We start from the raw sequence: 20,541 nt of genomic DNA on the forward strand, positions 1-20,541 counted from the left end.
GATGGGTATACTGTGGTCATAAAGTGATGGACATGGTCAGCAACAATACTTTACTCTAGAGGTGGTTGTGCGTGAAAATCCCAGTAGATCAGTAGTTTCTGAAATACTCAGACCAGCCCGTCTGGCACCAACAACCATACCACATTTAAAGTCACTTAAATCACCTTTCTTTCCCATTCTGATGCTCAGTTAGAACTGCAGCAGATTGTCTTGACCATGTCTACATGCTTAAATGCATTGCGTTTCTATCATGTGATTGGCTGATTAGAAATTGGGGTTAACGTGCAGTCGAACAGCTGTACCTAATTAAGGGGCCGATGAGTGTATAATATACAAATGTATGTATGCTTTTCATGCCAAACCATGACTTAAATTTTCTATTTAGAAGTTTATCTTTCATCAGTGTACACCGGGCTTAAAACATTATCCTCTAATTAGTCTATAAATGTTTTTCAAGATTAACAATCATTAAATCAATGAGGCTTTTGGAGCAGGTGAAAACGATCCAACCCCCTCAGTCATTAGTTCTCGCATTTAATTACACAGAAGCATCGTCATGAGCACAAGAGCTGCCACACAACAAGACCATACATCATGACTCCAATAGGACTCGCAGACCCGTGTTTACCTGTGTGTGCGTGCATATAGTAGACAAGACCCCAGGAATGTGAGGTCAGATTCCCAGCATGCTTACTCAAGAAGCGATTAAATGAGGGCCCTTCAGCTTAATTACACCGAGACCACCTGTCTGTTGATTAGCTGATCACAGAGAACTGCATTCTGGTTAAATCAGAGAGCAGGAACGCAGTGCATTCCTCTGTTCATCTTAATAGAGGTGATTTCTTCACCTATGATCATTGCTTACTCAATCAATGCCTCCCAATTAATGGTCATTGAGGTTTAGATGTTTCTTTTCTGTTTGCTTTGAATGTTAAAAGTGAATTGTGTAATTTCTACACAATTGGTGTAATTGTGTATGTTTGAATGTTTTTAGGGCCTTCAGAAATAAACATTCGACAGCCCCGTATTATAATTCAAAATTTTCATCCGCCAATCGAAATTATTCATCCAATCAAATTCTAACTTAGAATTTTCACTGGACAATCAGAATAAAATATTGAACAGCATCACAATGTACCTTTGAATGTTCATCAGCCATTTAAAAGGAAGCATTCAACATATCCACAAAATAACCAAAGACTATAGAATACACAAGACGTGTCACTCTATATTATAGTTTTGAACGGGGAAAAGTGTAACGGTCAATATGGTGAATTAAGCCCCACCTACTAGCCAATCATCGATCGATATAGACTGACGTTTCTCCAGGGGGAAGCTCAGATCAGACATTTGCTTTTACGACAGTTTGGTGGTCAACAAATGCACTTGAATCTCAGTAAATACTTGGTTCACAGACATAAGAAATATAAAGCTAAATAAAGAGAACTGAGAACTTAGAACTGAGCCAAGTGCACTTGAAAACAGTATTTTTTTTGGTTTTGAAATCTGTATGAAAGGAATGTGAGGTACAGTCCTTCCTGTCAAATGCACATCACATGACAGCAATTACTCAAACTCCCACAACTTTGTAAACAAAGAGTCGCTGTCATTTCTGGAGGAGATTCACCATCAAGACCAAGTTGGATTACTTCAGAAGAGTAGCATGATCTGACGATCATTAGAACGACCATAAATGAGGTTGGTGTCGTGATCTTGTTCCTTTTGAGTGCGCATGCACATTAGCTTCGGCAACCTAAATATATATAGATTTTGTTTGATTCTGACGTTTAGAAACTAAACTTATGAGACTTGTTGTTTAACTTTATTGGGGATTCCAAATATGTATTGTAATCATAAGCTTGACAAACAGTTTTGTAGAATTTGATGTTTCCACATTCAGACAGAATGTTTCAAAAGATGGCCACTGAGTAAAATTACTTGCCTTAAAGGGACTTTGATATAAATTACAATGTCAGCCAATCAGAATCAAGCAGTTGACATCACAGACTTGTAACTTAACAGGTTCATCTGCCAATCAGAATCAAACTTTCAACATCCCCATAGTGTAACTTACAATTTTCATCGGCCAATCAGAATTTGTTATTCAACAGCAATATAATGGAATTTTTAAATGTTCATCGGCCAATCAAAAGAAAGCATTCAGCAAACGTGCATTATAATCCAACCTCTTTATGCTGCCAAATTTTCAACAGCACTATTGTTACTTTGATTGTTCATCAGCCGATCAAAACTAAGCATTTATCAAACCCACATTACAATTTAGAATGTTCACCAGCAAATCAGAATCAGGCATTCAATACCACCAAATATTTACTTTGAATGTTCATTGCCCAATCAGAATCAAGTATTCAACAGCCCTATAGTGTAACTTTGAATGTTCATCGGCCAATCAGAATCAAATACTCAACAGCACCATAATCGAATGTTTGGACGTATCAGCCAATTAAAAGATACAATTCACCAAACCTGCATTATAACTTAGAATGTTTGTCTGTCAAATCAGAATCAAGCATTCAACATAACCAAATTCTACCTTGAAGAATTTGCTGGCCAATCATAATTAAGCATTCAACAGCCCCATAGTGTAACTTAAGATGTTCACCGGGCAAGCAGAATCAAATATTTAGCAGCACTATAGTTGCTTTGAATGTTTAGCAGCCAATCAAAATAAAGCATTCAACAAACCACATTACAATTAAAAAAGTTCATCAGCAAATCGGAATCAAGCATTCAACATCACCAAATATTTACTTTGAATGTTCATTGCCCAATTAGAATCAACCATTCAACAGCCCTATAGTGTAACTTTAAATGTTCATCGGCCAATCAGAATCAAATACTCAACAACACCATAATGTAACTTTCGAATGTTTTAACGTATCAGCCAATCAAAAGAAAGCATTGAGCAAACCTGCATTATAACTTAGAATGTTTGTCACCCAATCAGAATCAAGCATTCAACATCACCAAATTCTATCCTTGAATATTCACCGGCCAATCAGAATTAAGGATTCAACAGCCCCATAGTGTAATGTAGAACGTTCATCTGCCAGATAGTATCAAATAATCAGCAGCACTATAGTTGCTTTGAATGTTCATCAGCCAATCAAAATGAAGCATTCAACAAACTTGCATTACAATTTAGAATGTTCATCAGCAAATTGCAATCAAGCATTCAACATCACCAAATATTTACTTTGAATGTTCATTGCCCAATCAGAATCAAGCATTCAACAGCACCATAATGTAACTTTTGAATGTTCTAACGTATCAGCCAATCAAAAAAAAGCATTCAGCAAACCTGCATTAAAACTGTTTGTCACCCAATCAGAATCAAGCATTCAACATCACCAGATTCTATCTTAGAATATTCACTGGCAAATCAGAATTAGGATTCAACAGCCCCATAGTGTAACATAGAATGTTGATCTGCCAATCAAAATGAAGCATTCAACAAACGTGCATTACAATTTAGAATGTATATCAGCAAATCAGAATCAAGCATTCAACAGCACCACAGAATAACTTGGAATGTTCATTGACCAATCAGAATCAAGCATTCAACAACCCCATAGTGTAACTTAAGATGTTCATCGACCAATCAGAATTAAGCATTTAACAGCCCTGCAGTATAACTAGCAATCGACATCAGCCAATCAGAATCAAGCATTCAACAGCCCTGCAATATAGCTTGCAATGGCCATCAGCCAATCAGAATCAAGCATTCAACAACCCCATAGTGTAACTTAAGATGTTCATCGACCAATCAGAATTAAGCATTTAACAGCCCTGCAGTATAACTAGCAATCGACATCAGCCAATCAGAATCAAGCATTCAACAGCCCTGCAATATAGCTTGCAATGGCCATCAGCCAATCAGAATCAAGCATTCAACAACCCCATAGTGTAACTTAAGATGTTCATCGACCAATCAGAATTAAGCATTTAACAGCCCTGCAGTATAACTAGCAATCGACATCAGCCAATCAGAATCAAGCATTCAACAGCCCTGCAATATAGCTTGCAATGGCCATCAGCCAATCAGAATCAAGCATTCAACAGCCCTGCCATATAGCTTGCAATGGCCATCAGCCAATCAGAATCAATCATTCAACAGCCTCGCAGTATAACTAAATAACTGAAGCATATTTGACTACAGAGAGTGTTCCAAACCGAATCACTTGATTTAGGCGTAAAGCGATGTTTATTGGCACTAATACAGCCGTGTTCATTTGAAAGCACATCGTTTAGTTTGTGCTAAATGAATTGTATCGGGGCGTTCACAGATATCCCAGCTTATTACAGCTAGAGACGTGTGGAAAACTAGCAGGCATGTTCTCATTGCTTTTCTGTTTATAGAAACACCACATGCCTGTTTGAGTCAATGTACAGTGGTGGTACGAAGAAGCGAATCCTTAAACATTGTTTTAATCTGATCTGATTGACGTCACGCTCCTGGATTTTCAGCGTTTACTTTAAAAAGCTCTGTGATTTGCATACAGTTAATTGACAGGATTTTCCTGCTGTTTGCCATGCTGCATGTCTATCCTCCTGAAGCTGTAATCCACTTTAATCAGACGCACAGAATGCCTGCAGAGAGATGAACACTTCACCCTGTCAGTGAGTTTACGCAGAGTTCAAGAGTTTGTCATATAATGTGTCTATTTATTTACTTGTTTTCCAATTTTTTTGTAACTCACTTTTAGTAACTAAATATAAGACTTAATTGGATTTTGCATGATGCTGATCACATTTTTTTTTTCAAAGTGTACGCTGAATGACTGTTATTCGTTATACTGTATGACCCTTAAACACAAAACGTTTTTTATCAGAAATTTTTTTTTTTTGGGGGGGAAAATTTTGGAAATAAATATTAATATAAATATTTGTATCGCAGTTAACATATAATATCTTAACACGCCATACATCAATGGAGGTCGTATTTATTCATCCTCCATTGACATCCATTGATGTATTGCTTGTCAAGATATTATATGTTAACTGCGATACAAATATTTAAAAATCTGGAATTCGAGGGTTTAAAAAAACTGCTTTAATTTTTTTCCCAAAATCCATTCTTAGCAATGCACAAGATCAAAAATTTACTTTTCCTAGAAAAGTTTCCATGTACTTTTTCACCACTGAGCCATAGATTTGCTATCAAATTAGTCATTAGTCATTAGTCATACACAACGCTGTCAAATCATTTTAATGCAGCATTTTATTATTATTTTTTTTTTCTATTAGTATCAACTGAAAAGTAATAGCTGAAATTAATGTTTTGCTTTTTAGCAACCAATGGACCCTTTTCACATTACCGGGTTTCTCAGTAGCATAAGTTATCATAGTTGGGTAAACTTACAGTTAAAGTCAGAGTTATTAGCCACCCTGAATTATTAACCCCCCTGTTTATTTTTTTCCCCAATTTCTGTTTTACAGTGAAAAGATTTTCTCAGCACATTTCTAAACATAATAGTTGTAATTACTCATCTCTAATAACTGATTTATTTCATCTTTGCCATGATGACAATAAATAATATTTGATATTAGATATTTTTCAAGACATTTCTATACAGCTTAAAGTGACATTTAAAGGCTTAACTAGGTTAATTAGGTTAACTAGGCAGGTTAGGGTAATTAGGCAGGTTATTGTATAAAGATGGTTTGTTCTGTAGACTATCAAAGAACAATATAGCTTAAAGGGGCTAATAATAATGACCTTAAAATGATTTAAAAAAAATTAAAAACTGCTTTTATTCTAGCCGAAATAAAACAATTAATACTTTCTCCAGAAGAAAAAATATTATCAGACATATTGTGAAAATTTTCTTTCTCTGTTAAACATCATTTGGATATTATTTAAAATAGAAAACAAATTCAAAGGGGGGTTATTAATTATTAATTCTGACTTCAACTGTATATACAAAAGGGGAAATAAGTATCAAACGTGTCACCATTTTTCTCAAAAAAAAAACATATTTCTAGAGGTGCTGTTGACTTAAAAAATTCATCAGATGTTGATAACAACCAAAGAAATCCACATATAAAAAGACAACAAGTCAAATTAGTTTGCAAATTAAGTTATGTGTAATAAAATGCAATTTCACTGGGAAAAAGTATTGAACACATGAATAAAGGGAGATAGACAGACAGCAGCTGAAATCTATCAGTCGTTATTCAGCAACCTTCTGCCCTTCATCATTGTAAATTTATATTAGCTGCTTCAGTCCAACGTCTGAAACCATGGTGGATAGTTCAGCAAGACAGTGATCTAAAACACAGCCAAGGAAACTCTCAAATGCTGTCAGGGAAAGAAAATCAAGCTGTAGAATGGCCCAGCCAGTCACCTGACTTGAATCCAATTGAAAATGTAAAATAAAGATCAGATTTAATAGACGACATCCACAAAACCATCAAAATATTTACTCTCGAAGTCTGTGGGGAAAAAAATCACACCCGAGCAATGCATGTGACTTCATTCTCCTTATCAGAGGCGTCTTTAAGCTGCCTTTACCAAAAAAAGAAACGTTTATATAAAGTATTAAATACATTTCAGTAGTTCAGCACATTCTCCTTGTGTCATTCCATTGTTATTACACATAAATATTTGTTAACAGCTCCTTTAAACTGTACTTATTTCCGCCACTGTTCAAACTCTAGTCTCCTGCACCCACAAGTAAAATAGACATATTTCTGTATTTGAGTCATGTCAGAAAATCAGCTTTAGTAGACAGCAGCGCCACCATCTCTTCAGCTTCTGTAGAGTCACATGAGCATCATATTGGCCTGTTTATCTCATCTTCTCTCTGGCTCAGTCACGCCAGCGCCTCTAGACAAATGCACGAAAACAGTGTGAACGCACATTTACATACATTTAGCGGCATCCCTTCAGCTGCTTCTCTTCTCTGCACGTGGCTTTTGTTCTGACATTAGCTGCGAGCTGCCAGATCACATTTACACAGGCTCTAAAATAAGCTCTCATAAAGCTGGCAGAGAGAAGGAGAGAGGGAAACTGCAGACACACAATGAGGGATTTAAGAGGAAGGAAAAGCAAGGTGGAGCGACTCCAAAACTTCTCATTGCATAAGACAGAGTGGCTGACAGATCCTGAGACTCTCAGCTTCCTGCCACTCAAATCACAGCGCTCGCTGCCACTGCTAAAGCCTCAATTCCAGCTATTCGTTTCAAGGGAATTATTTATTTACTCCCACCACAATTAATTTCTCTGGCAAGGCTTTGAAACGTTTCTTCGAAGCGCTTTTGCAAACACTTGCGCTGCCGTTCAAAAGTTTCATTATTGCATTGGTTTCATCAAATTTTGACATTATTTGGATTATTTGAATTATTTATTTACTCCCACCACAATTAATTTCTCTGGCAAGGCTTTGAAATGTTTCTTCAAAGTTTCTTTGTAAACTTACTTTTGTTCAAAAGTCGCTGTTGTCATTATTATTATTACTATTATTATTATTATTATTATTATTATTATTATTCATTCATTCATTTACTTTTCGGCTTAGTCCCTTTATTAATCTGGGAATCAGCGCAATGAACTGCCAACTTATCCAGCAAATATTTTATGCAGCGGATGCCCTTCCAGCCGCAACCCATCTCTGGGAAACATCCATACACACTCATTCACACTCATACACTACGGACAGTTTAGCTTTCCCAATACACCTGTACCGCATGTCTCTGGACTGTGGGGGAAACCGTAGCACACGGAGGAAACCCACGCGAACGCAGGGAGAACATGGAAACTCCACAGAGAAACGCCAACTGACGCAGCCGAGGCTCGAACCAGCAACCTTTTTGCTGTGAGGCAACAGCACTACCTACTGCGCCACTGCATCGCCCCTATTATTATCATTATTATTATTATGATCATTATTATTAATATTATTATTATTGTTATATAGTAGTAGTATTAGATTGGTTGGTTGGTTGATTTGATTGATTGATTGATTGATTGATTGATTGATTGATTGATTGATTGATTGATTGATTGATTGATTGATTGATTGATTGATCAAATTATATTAATTGAGGAATTATTTCATTCATTCATCAAATTATATTTATCGAGGAATTACTTCAGTCATTCATCAAATTATAGTCATTGAGAAATTATTTCATTTATTTCAAGTTATATTAATCGAGGAATTAATTAATTCATTCATCAAATTATATTTATGGAGGAATTATTTTATTCTTTCATCAAATTATGGTCATAGAGAAATTATTTAATTTATTTCAAGTTATATTCCTCGAGGAATTATTTCATTCAATCATCAAATTATATTTATCGAGGAATTTTTTCATTCATCAAATTATATTCATTAAGGAATTATTTCATTAATTCATCAAATTATATTCATCGAGGAATTATTTCATTCATTCATCAAATTATATTCATTAAAGAAGTATTTCATTCATTCATAAATTTATATTTATTAAAGAATTATGTCATTCATTCATCAAATTATATTTATCAAGGAATTTTTTTCATTCATCAAATAATATTCATTAAGGAATTATTTCATTAATTTACCAAATTATATTCATCGAGGAATTACTTCATTCAATCGTCAAATTATATTCATTAAAGAATTATTTAATTCATTCATCAAATTATATTTATTAAGGAATTATTTCATTCATTATTCAAATTATATTAATTGAGGAATTATTTTATTCATTCATCAAATTATATTTATCGAGGAATTATTTCATTCATTCATCAAATTATATGCATTAAGGAATTATGTCCACAATATTATTAAGCAGCACAACTGTTTTTAAAATAATTATAGGAAATAATAATAATAATAATAATAATAATTATTATTATTATTATTATTATTATTATTCCTTATTATATATTATTATTAAGACACAGAAGTCTAAAGACTGTTAAATAAACTTTGTCATGACAGGAATAAATTGCTTTTTAAAAATATATTAAAATAAGAAATATATTATAAATTGTATTTGTAATATTGTAATATTAGATCACTGTATTATTTAAACTGTGTTTTTGATCCAATAAATCAAACCTAGATAAGCATGGCAAGGAGGTGAAATGATAGAATAATATGAAAAAATAGTAGATAAATAAAATAATAAATTTTACATTTTAAAAATAAAATTAAGTAATAAGTTTTCGCATGTCAGCTCACCACTCTCTGTCATTTTAATTTATTGTTTATTAATTTTATTTTATTATTAATGTTTGTTTGTTTATTCATTCTACACACCTCAATTCCCCCACTGTCACCGCATGCACTGAGTTAGCCTTTTTACGGCCGAGGATGAATGAAACCTCGGCGACTAAAAATAACCGGCAGAGCTAGAGAGTAAATAAAGGTGAAAATAAGCGGATGTGACAGATCCAGTTGGAATGTTTCATGGGCGATAGCATCCAGTTCTCTTCCTTCATCCCGTCGCTCGCCCTGATCTCACCCCAACCCCAGATTACAGCCCACCAGAGGATCACAACACCCAATCACAGATCGCCAGTGGGATTAACAGCGCCAGAGACAATCTCTCACGAGGGATTCTTCGAAAAATTCAGTAAAGAACAGTCAGGGGAAATTCAGAGACTGAGGGGAAAAAACAGAGGGAGGGTTAAAAACGACAGCGAAAAAGAGAGAGAGAGACTTATGCAAGAGCATCAGAGATATTTCAGTCAGACTGTGTTGATACTCGCTTAGTTCATGTGCTGAAGAGGAACAGTGGAGCGTTCGGCTTCATCATGCACATCCTTCAGTCCCACTGCGTTATCAGGTGAGACTCTGCTTAGACCTGTATGAGTATATCAGGACTAGCTCTGCTGCGCAGCATTTGTGCTGTTGATAAGGCTCACGTGTACTGCGTTTGTCAGGGAGTTTGAAAGTTATTTATAGAGATTTCTAGAGAGAATGCACAAATAAATGAAATAAATATATTGATATTAATTATTATGTTGGTATTATTTTCTATTTATTTGTATTGTTATTGTTTGTCATTTTTATTATATATATTTAAAAAAATTTTCAAAGATGATTCCTTGAATTTACTAAAGTTTACGTTAAGTGGTTATAAAATTTATTTGGGCTGGATTTTTAGAAATAATTAAGATCATCCTTATTAAAACTCTTTAAAAACGATTATTATTATTATTGTTGTTGTTGTTATTGTTATTATTATTATTATTATTATTATTATTATTGTTGTTATTATTATCATTATTATTTATTTATTTATTTATTTATTTATTTTTTACTATAATTTTACTACGACTACTAAGTTGGAACAACTATAAAAGCTAATAATTTGTTAATAATTTGTTTAAAGTATGGGGAACTCTGAAAATATGTTGTTTGAAATCTGAGATCCAAATTATTATTATTGTTGTTGTTGTTGTTGTTGTTGTAGCTTTTTTTGTTATTATTGCTTATTGCTAGTAATATAAAATAGATTATAAGTGACTAGATTGTTCATTGTAGAATGTTAGTAATAATTCTTAATTTTATTATTTTTATTTTTATTAATTTTTAAATATTTTTTATATATTTGTTTTATATTTAATAAATAAATAAATAAATAATTAAACTAATATAATTCATTGGTAAATAGTGTGATGCACCCTGAACAAGTTCTTGTTTGTCGAGCAGGTCTTTATTTAAATCTCTTTTTAATTTGATGGTTGATTTTTATTTTTATTTTTCATTTTTTTGATGATGCGTGATTCATCGGTGGACTGACGCTAACATCAGCGGAATGTGCAGATTTCTTCTCCTCCTGAATCATGTATGCCTCTGCAGTATCTGGGTATTTAATGAGCAACCGTTTCAGTATCATCAGATCAGACAGATTATGATCCGTTGCTCGCGGCTTCGTGCACAAAACGATATCTGCTCCTTCCCGTCTAAAAGTGCTATATTACCGAGCCAACTGCAAGCTCTCCTGTCAGATGCTACAGCTGTTGTCCTCTGTCCCTTTAATGGGAAAGTTGTGTCTCTTCTCCATTTGGATCCGAAATAATTGATGTTTCTGCAGTGAGCAAGTGCCAACTTGGCTGTTATTTATTTATTTATTTGATTCACCCCTCCCCTCCATTTGTGACTCGGCAGCGTCCTCTGGGCTTTCTTTTTTTAGCGAGTGTCAGAGTGGAAAAAAGCCCTTCCTACTTTATCGCTCTGTGTCTGCCCATCTGCCTATTGCTCTGTAATGCTGTTTATCTTCTCACAGGATCTTTGGTGTGATGGAGTTTTGATTAAACGAATCCCTCGTTCACTGTTGATTACCTGGGGCTTGTTGAAATATTTGTGTTTGGTACGTTTTGAGATGAGCAGGTTCATATGAGGGCAGCGGATCATTGACAGTTGCATTGGTAAAAAGTTTCACATTAGGTATGGATACATGGAGATCGGTAGTTAAATGATTTGCTTATTTGGAATAAGACAATATTGTGAGTCAGGTGTTTACATGCATTGCTTTTAAAATCTCCATCTTATAGTATCGTACATACAGTTGAATACAATATGATTAACCCTCCTGTGAAATTTGTATTATTTTGCAAAAATTGCCAAAGTGATGTTTAAAAGCAAGGAAATTTTTTTTTTTTATTATTATTTATTTAATTATTTTTATCATTTAACAACTGCTAGAGTAAATATTTCTACTGATTGGCTACAGAACAAACCACTGTTGTCCAATGACGTTCCCACTTAACTTAACTTGCCTGGTTAGTCTAATTAACCTAGTTAAGCATTTAAATTGCATTTTGAGCTGAATGCTAGTATCTTGCAAAATAACTAGTAAAATATTATGCGCTAGGGTTGGGTCGATAGACGATGCTATGATCCATCGTCAATGGACATCATGATGCTGAGTTGGCATCGCAATCCTCTGCCCTGCCCCCGTCGCAGCAGCAACACGCTCGTGAAAAATACACACTTAGACCCCGTTTACACTAATACCTTTTAGTTTTAAAATGGCATTTTAGATTGAAAACGATCCACATCCACACAGGCGTTTCATCACGTGACCACACACGCACACTCTGTCATGCGCTGCAACGTCTCAGCTCCAGCAGTCAACAGGTGCTTTGAACACGAAACCCCAGAGAGCAGTGCACGTCAGACAGTTTATCAAAGATGTACTGCTGGATCGCATCCCACTATTATTGTTAAACGTAATATTTAATTCATCTTGTCTCTATCTGACGACTCTTCTGTCTTTTGGTAATGTGTCACAGCATCAGTACACTGCTTTAACTATTTACTTTCATGCTTGTACTTAGTAATTTTAGCAAAAAACTTAGATACTGTTGGTAGTGCACTTTTTTTACCAACAAAGTTTGTTGACGCCATAATACAGACAAAAAAAATCTGCCTATTTCTCATGGTAAAAGTAATTGACAGGTGGTCATTTGTCTGTAACCTATCTTTATTTATTTATGATTTGGTTATGGGTAAAACAAAGACCATGCGGGTCAGGTAGTTGAAACGGTAGGCTATAAATAGTTAATTCACTGCCAACAACGACGACAATGCCATCATGATGTTTCACATTAGAAATCGTGCCAAATTGGTTGACATCGCCCAACCCTATTGTGCACTTTCATCATGGCAAAGACAAAAAAATGCATTAGAAAACTGTTTAAAAAATGTGTTTCTATGGGAATATCTTGGTTTCAAAGTCACAGACAGCAAACAAAAAACAGGTCTTTCATAAGAAAACTTGCCAAATCAATAGGAAATACAACCAGTGCCTAAAAAAGCACCACAGGTGGAGTGTCTTGCAAAAAAGTCAACTGATAGTATTGCCAATGACACGCAATCTAATAAATGTTGTAGTAAGTTAATATCTTTTCAGTTTCTTTTTTTAACTAACACTTACTACAGTAAGAAGAAGCTTTGATACAGATTATTGAGCTGAATCTCGACTATAAAATTAAATCGCAAATCAAATCCCAATATCTGTCAAAATAAATCACAATAAGTTGTTTTCCCCAAATAGCACAGCCCTACCTCCAAATAGCTGTTATAAATTCACTGTAAACTGCAGCTTCACAGGGCTTATTGCCTTTAAAAATGTTATTCCCATACTGTACATATAGGAAGGTTTTGCAAAATAACTACTGATTGCAGAATGGTTGTCAAGCAATAGTGAAAAGTAATTAACAACAGCTTAGAACATGGCTCAACCAATCAGAATCAAAATCCTGACCTTTCCATTTTAAATTGTCAAAACTGCACTTTGATAATGCTACTAAAATGAGAATAATTCACATCTGAATTTAATTTGTGTTTACTTCAAGTATGACTTCAGCTGAATTCAGCAGAATATTGTCTTATTTGTGTTAATGTGTTGTCTACTATCTAGACCTCTGGGTGAAACTTTTTCAGTCTTGTTCCTGCTTGGTTTTATTCATTCTTTGTTTACCTGCTGTTTAACAGCCTTCCTCCCAACCCGATCGTCCCAAAATCTCACATTTACATGTTCACTAGCCATTACTAAAAGAGTAATGGCTAGTAAATGAGGGATAGCAATCAAATATGTATGTTGTGCAAACATTTTATTTTCATTTTCTTACACCATCAAGATACTTTTAACATTTCTCTGTTAACACAATAGGAAAAATAATCAAAGACAGAAAAAATAACTATGTTATGTCAAGATCTGTCATTTAAAATGACAAGTTCAGTGTTTTTCCAGGACAGCGCATCCACATTTTGCTCTCTCATACTTATTCTGCTCTGTCACTCACTGACAACCTGCACAGACCTGAGAATAATATGCATTAAGCAGAACGCATTGGTTCGTTCATGCGATGCGTTTATTCAGTCTTGAGTATACCTGTGGTTGATATGGACAAATAATAAAAATCTGTATAATAATAGAAAGTCATTTTGCGAAAACAACCTCCAGGATGTACTTTATCCCACTTAATACATGTCTACTTGCCACAAAATGTCAAAATTTGAGACAAAGCATTGCTCTGAGCTGTAATAAATAAATAATTGTTTAATAAAAACTTCTTAATTCTTTAATTAAAAGCAAAGCTGACAGAAGCGAAAACAGCTAAACGAAGTATACACTAACCTACATATTTTTCAGTCACAAGGTGTTGTCGCTATGTTGATGTGAATGTATTCACTGATGGTCAGGATGATTCGAAGTACTGTGTATTAGTATTAGTTTCAGTGGTTGTTATCTGGTAATAGCATACCTTGGAATGTCATTATTGACCAATCACAATTAAGTATTACAGATGGTCATGTAATAATTAAAACTAAAAACGCTGATATGCTTTTGTGAAAGGACTTTTAGAAATGAAGTTTTTTTTTTGACCGCAATGGGAATGCAGACCTCTATGACCATCTACAATGAGCCATGGATATGAACGTTATGATCTGGATTTCAATAGTTTTGCAGCTCATTGTGAGTGTATATTAGCACCATTTGTTTTTCTTTTGTCGTCTAATAGAGCATTTGGATCCAGAAAATGTGATGCGTTACCTCAAACTCAACAAGCAGATTGATTACCTGAGGCTTATGGAAAGAGACTCTTGAAATGCTTGTTTGTACGTACGCGTCGCCTTTGTGATGAGCAGGTTCCTCTGAGGACGGCAGATGATTGACAGTTGTATTGGTAAAACCTTCCAGAATGATTGTGACGGCGCGGCTTTAGAGTGACATTTCTGTCGGCCCGAAAGAACGGACGACAGTCAAACTCTAGAGGCTTCGGTGTCCTGACAGAACCTCAGTCAGACATATTAAATGACATTTCATAAATAACATTCCACAGCTGCGGAATCAATACGGTGAATGACAAAAACAATGTGGTGAGCGGAGGAAAACACTACCCTGTATTAGACTTTGAACCTTTTATAATCTTTTCCCCATGGCTTTGAACAAAGATGGCCTTCTTTTTGTTTGTGTGTGTGACATTGCGGTGGCTTGAGGCAGCACATCACATGAACCTTGTTTTGTGTTCTCTTGGTAATTGCCAGAAGATTCTATCAAACGAGAAAAGGGCAAACTCGAGACACTAACAAAAAAGTACCAGTGGGATTCTTAATGTGCCCCTGAATAACACGTAGATATCATGGTGGATGAAGTTGCTGCTAGGTTTTGCAGCAATCATAAATTTGTGAGCTTAATCACAGTTGTTGAGTTTGGGTTTTCTTTTGTTTTCCTTTGCAACTTTTACTAAAGATGACTTAACTCTTGTGCACTGTTCAAATTTACTACCCTTTTGTTATGTTCGGGAAGAAAACATCCACTGAATTAAACCGCTGTAAAAATGCTCAGATAAAAAAAAAATTTTCACATAAATCTGTGAATCAACCTCAATCCTGTTTAAAACTAGAAAATGTTTTTAAAAAAGACAGAGTTTAAGTATTTAATTGCCAAATTCATAAATGATGTCACTTATTTGGTGGAAAAATCAATATATTTCAATATAAATGGAATTGATACTGGGTTTTTTTTACCTTTTATCACAATCGTGGACATGTGAATGATTCTTTACAACATTGGCTTTGAGTTGTTAGATTTAAATTTTTTCTCCCTAATTTACTGTTGGTGGCCATTTTTGCCCCATTGACTTCCATTATAACCACATTTGATAGTTCGTAAATACACAGTCTTTGTTTTTATTTACTTCATGTAGTTCTGAGAGCTGAGTTGCATATTTTTGATTTTCTCAGACACATCAAGTGCACAAAGGTCACTCTCACACACATACACACACTTTAATTTGCTGTTATACTCCATATAAAATCCAGAAACTAAGCTTTTTTTGCACAGGCCCATCTAAAGGGTCAATGGTGCCAACTGATCATCAACAGTAAAAATTACAGGGAAAACCACTAGCAATCAAAAATTCATGATCATATAGTGTCATGGTTTTGCAATAAAAAATGTGGTTATAATCAAAGTCAATGGGGCAAAAACATTTTTTTTATCTATCAAAAACAGTGCATCAAAGGCTTTTTTTTCACATGACCAAGACTTAAGGTAAAAAAGGTAAAAGGTAAAAAAAAAAAATTCCAGTCCACAATTACTTTTTATATTAAAATAAGTCATTTTGTGCGTTTTTTTTTTTCTTCACCAAATCATTCACATCATTTATGAATTTGAAAAAAAAAAGAGCTAAAATCCAGTAATTTTCTGAGCTATTTAGTAGTTTTGATCAGGACTTAGGTTGATTAACTGATTTAGGCAAAAAAAAAATATTTGATGCATTTTTAGAGCAGTTCAGTAGATGTTTTCATCCCGAACATAACAAAAGGGTAGTAAATTTGCCCACAGTGTATCATTGAGTTTTTTTTTTTTTTTTTTAATCCCAAAGAATATTCTCAAAATGTGTGTCAAAATAAGATTTGTCACCAAAAATCATTCTGCTAGCTGAAACACAGAAAAAGTTATGGCCAAATCAAGACTCAAAATCACCCCAGAGTGGATGAAAACATCCCCAACAGTACATAAGGGTTCAAATACAGGCACACCAATATGAATCTTGAAGTGCCTTACAATACAATATAAATACAACAATACATGAACATTGTACATGCCTTTGCTGTTTATTATAGTACTGCAATGTGACTGTGCATACTAGATCATGCAAATTCTGTTCTGTTTTAAATTAGTTTAATCTCTCATTTTCAGTGTCTTTTTTGTCTAATATTGCCTTTTTATTAACACAATGAGGGAAAGAAAACATTTAAAAGAAGGCAAAGTTCTAATTGAGAATGTAATTTATTCACGATATATGAAAGTGGAATGCACTATTTAAAAATGACTTGAAACACACCAAAAAACACCATATAAATACATTAACAATATACTTCTTTAGCCTACATACAGGGTGTCCTTGGGGTCTTAAAAAGTCTTAAATTTACTGAAATGTTGTCTTGTAGGTCTTAAATCTTTTTTAAACAGGTCTTAATTTTCCTTTGTTCGTGTATATTTTCATATATTGAATGTATGAATATATTGAATATATGTACATTTAGTTTATTATAGTTTTAAAAACCTTTAAAACATCAAATATTTTGCTCAGAATTAACATATATATATATATATATATATATATATATATCAGAATCAGAAAGAGCTTTATTGCCAGGTATGTTCACACATACGAGGAATTTGTTTTCGTGACAGAGCTTCTACAGTGCAACAGGATAACAGAAATAAATATATTTAAAAAAAAATAGAAGTATATATATATATATATATATATATATATATATATATATATATATATATATATATATATATATATATAATTTTTTTGTAGTATTGTATTATTAAATTTATTAAATTATATTTTTTTAAAAAGTTTCATAGGGCAAAATAAAAATATTTTCCAACAGGGCCATTCAAAAAACTCCTTAGCGTTAAGCCCTGTATGAGTCTGAAATTTCATTCATAATGCTCTTAAAAAGTCTTAAATTTAACTTGCTGAAACCTGCAGAAACCCTGTACATATCAAAGCACTATGCTATAACTTCACTATCTAAACCCATTCCAGCACAGTATTATGTTTTCATAAAGATAATGCAATTTCGTTATATAACTGTAAAGATGTCCACCCCTACAGCTTTTGATGTTTCAATTAATATTTTATGTGTTTCACTGTCTCAAAGTACATTCAAGTTGCTCTGTTCCATCAAAATCAAGCTCACCATCTTGCATATTCTCTCATATCAGTGTTGTGGTGTTTACTGAAGATTAAAACAGCTCTCCCTGTAGAAATCAAAGTCCATTTTGATGTATTTTTAAAGAGTTTAGCATTAGCAGCAGTAGTGGCGTTGAAGGGGTTTTGAGAGACTAGCGCTGAATGCTAAAAGATTTGCCTGCATTATTTTGGACATATTGTTATGTAACTCTGTTCTGTTTCTCTCCGGCTCTTTAATCACAGCCAGGCTTGATGTATCCGTTCACACATATATGTCGCTAGAGGTCACAGAGCGGCCTTATTTTTAATATTAAGCCATGATGTCCAGCAGATCATGTGGGGCTCTGTTTGTCATCACTTTGGTGGTCACTGTATTTCGTAACTGCTCATTTGGCACTCTTTGTTTCTCGCTTTGTCAGCGACTGCTTCTAAAATCTTTTGCTCTCATTGATAATTGATGACATTTGGTCATTTTAGTGCTGTAAGTCTGTCTCAGCGCTTACAGATGTGTCATAATGATTGTTTCTGCTACTGGCTGACCTGGTGTTGAGCAAATGTTGGATATTGCTGTTAAAAGTAAGTTTGTAATTTGAATGTTTTTATAGATGCTAACCCAAAGTTGCGAATGGATTTATCCAAGTATTGTGTTTGTTTTAAGTATAGGCTGCATCCGAAACCGCCTACTACTCAGTGAGTACTGCATTTGAATTTAACCGTACTACTCGTCAGTTAGAAAAGTACGTTCTATACAGTATGAATGTAAGAAGTATTAATGGAATTCGGACGTACTACATCCGCTATTTAGTCATGATCACGTGACCTACCTGCGTCAGTTGCGTCGCTTCACTCCCATTCATGAATTCTCTCGTGGGGCATCATGAGATAGCGCAGCGTGCATGGGATGCGCACTTCAGAATCTCGGCGGAAGTAGTAAGTCATCCGGGTGCTTCTCGCATACGGAATTCTATGAATTCGGATATACTACTCTGCTCGCATACTGATTTTAGCATACTGTATAGTATGAAAGTATGCGGTTTCGGACGCAGCCATCGACTTTAAAAAAAATATGGATGTGGTGTCTGTGATGTCACCTGTAGGTTTTTTGAAGCGTGCAAATGAAGCTGCATGTGGGCAGGGCTAACTGGCACTTTGTTGTCAGGTGCCAACGTCAGCGTCACTCCTGTGTATCTGCAAATGGGTGAAGAGTCGTGGCATGGGCAGAGCTAGAGATGCCTTGTTGTTTTTTTCTTAGATATTTATTTATTTATTTATTTGTTCTTTTTAAGGGAGGTGCGTGGGCTGGGGGGTTTAAGGGTGTGGATGAAATGCTCAACACTAAATAATTATGACGAGCTTGATTGATACTATATCAATAATGTGTCTACTGTGTTTGGTCTTTTAAAAGCACAGTTTTAATTTAATAAGCTGCATTAAGCATTTTTCAAGCATTATTATTATGATTTTTCTACAAGAGGAAAACTCTACTTACTTTCAAATACTTTAAATATATGCTGTGTTAGTAAATGCTAGGCTGTTTATGAAATCTAGGCAAAGCGTTGCATGACAAATTTTCAGTTTTATAGCCTACAGCTAATCAAGCCGTCAGATTCTGGAGTGCAGTAAAGTCTAAAATAATATGGCATAACTGTGAGCGGCAGACCATTTATTATGTCATAAAGGGTAATAGTAATTATAGCGTTAGTTTAATTAATTATATGCATTAAATACATTAATTATAGACACCAAAATAATTTTTTGTACCTTTTTTTGTAAAGACATTTTTTTTCTCTTGTAAAGTTGGGGGTTATAACATGTGGAGTCTATGGAGTTGACTACCTCTTGGTGCCAGTCTCAAGTGGCCAGTCGATAAATTGCAGTTACAGTACATCTGTGGGGCTACTGGTCTGACAGCTGACTGAATGCTGACCACAAAATGCTTATAATTTAGTGTTTTTGTTTATTTTTGCCATTGTTTTGCTTAATTGTGTTCTTTTTTCTTTTTATTTTATCTTGTTTTTTATCTTTCTTATGTAGGCTGTGTATTAGTTTTCTTGTCACTGTATTTGTTTTGCAAATTTGTTTTATAGGTACTGTATATCTACATTACCTGACAAAAGTCTTGTCGCCTATCTAAGTTTGAGGAACAACAAATAATAACTTGACTTCTAGTTGATCATTTGGTATCTTAAGTTGCTTATATGAAAGGCAAAGGCCTCTAGATTATGCTTATTTTACCAAAATAAAATATGATCATGCCTTGATTTTTAATGATTTAATTAGGACAGTAAGGTCTGACTTTGCTTAGACAAAAGTCTTGTCACTTAACAGAATTAATGTATAGTACAGAATATAAAGTCATGGTGCAGTGGAAAAAGAATTAATATTGTTTATAAACTCCCATGAGCTCAGAGGACTGCATCCATACATCTCTGCAATGACTTAAATAACTTATTAATAAAGTCATTTGCAATGGCAAAGAAAGCGTTCTTGCAGGACTCCTAGAGTTCATAAAGATTCTCTGGTTTCATCTTGAATGCTTCCTCCTTGATCTTACCCTAGACATGCTCAATAATGTTCATATCTGGTGACTGGGCTGGCCAATCCTGGAGCATCTGGACCTTCTTTGCTTTCAGGAACTTTGATATGGAGGCTGAAGTATGATAAGGAGCGCTATCCTGCTGAAGAATTTGCCCTCTCCTGTGGTTTGTAATGTAATGGGCAACACAAATGTCTTGATACCTCAGACTGTTCAGTTGCCATCCACTCTGCAGATCTCTCGCACGCCCTCATACTGAATGTAACCCCAAACCTTTATATTTTCTTCACCAAACTTGACTGGTTTC

The 20,541-nt window shown here is 34.4% G+C and overlaps 1 protein-coding gene across 2 annotated transcripts in view; it reads left to right on the forward strand.

Annotated features, from left to right (window-relative positions):
• The window catches only part of thrab (thyroid hormone receptor alpha b), a 268,145-nt gene that overhangs the window by 192,357 nt on the left and 55,247 nt on the right, over positions 1-20,541 (forward strand). The window contains exon 1 of one of the 2 annotated variants that reach the window (XM_056469512.1): positions 9,731-9,807. The exons of the other annotated variant lie outside the window; for it this stretch is intronic. Coding sequence (XP_056325487.1) covers positions 9,776-9,807 — 32 coding nt within the window. The 5' untranslated portion in view covers positions 9,731-9,775. Of the gene's footprint in view, positions 1-9,730; positions 9,808-20,541 lie in introns of those variants that run through there. 2 annotated transcript variants of the gene reach the window in all.

The sequence above is a fragment of the Danio aesculapii genome, chromosome 12 (genome assembly GCF_903798145.1).
Source record: "Danio aesculapii chromosome 12, fDanAes4.1, whole genome shotgun sequence".
NCBI classification, from domain to species: Eukaryota; Metazoa; Chordata; class Actinopteri; order Cypriniformes; family Danionidae; genus Danio; species Danio aesculapii.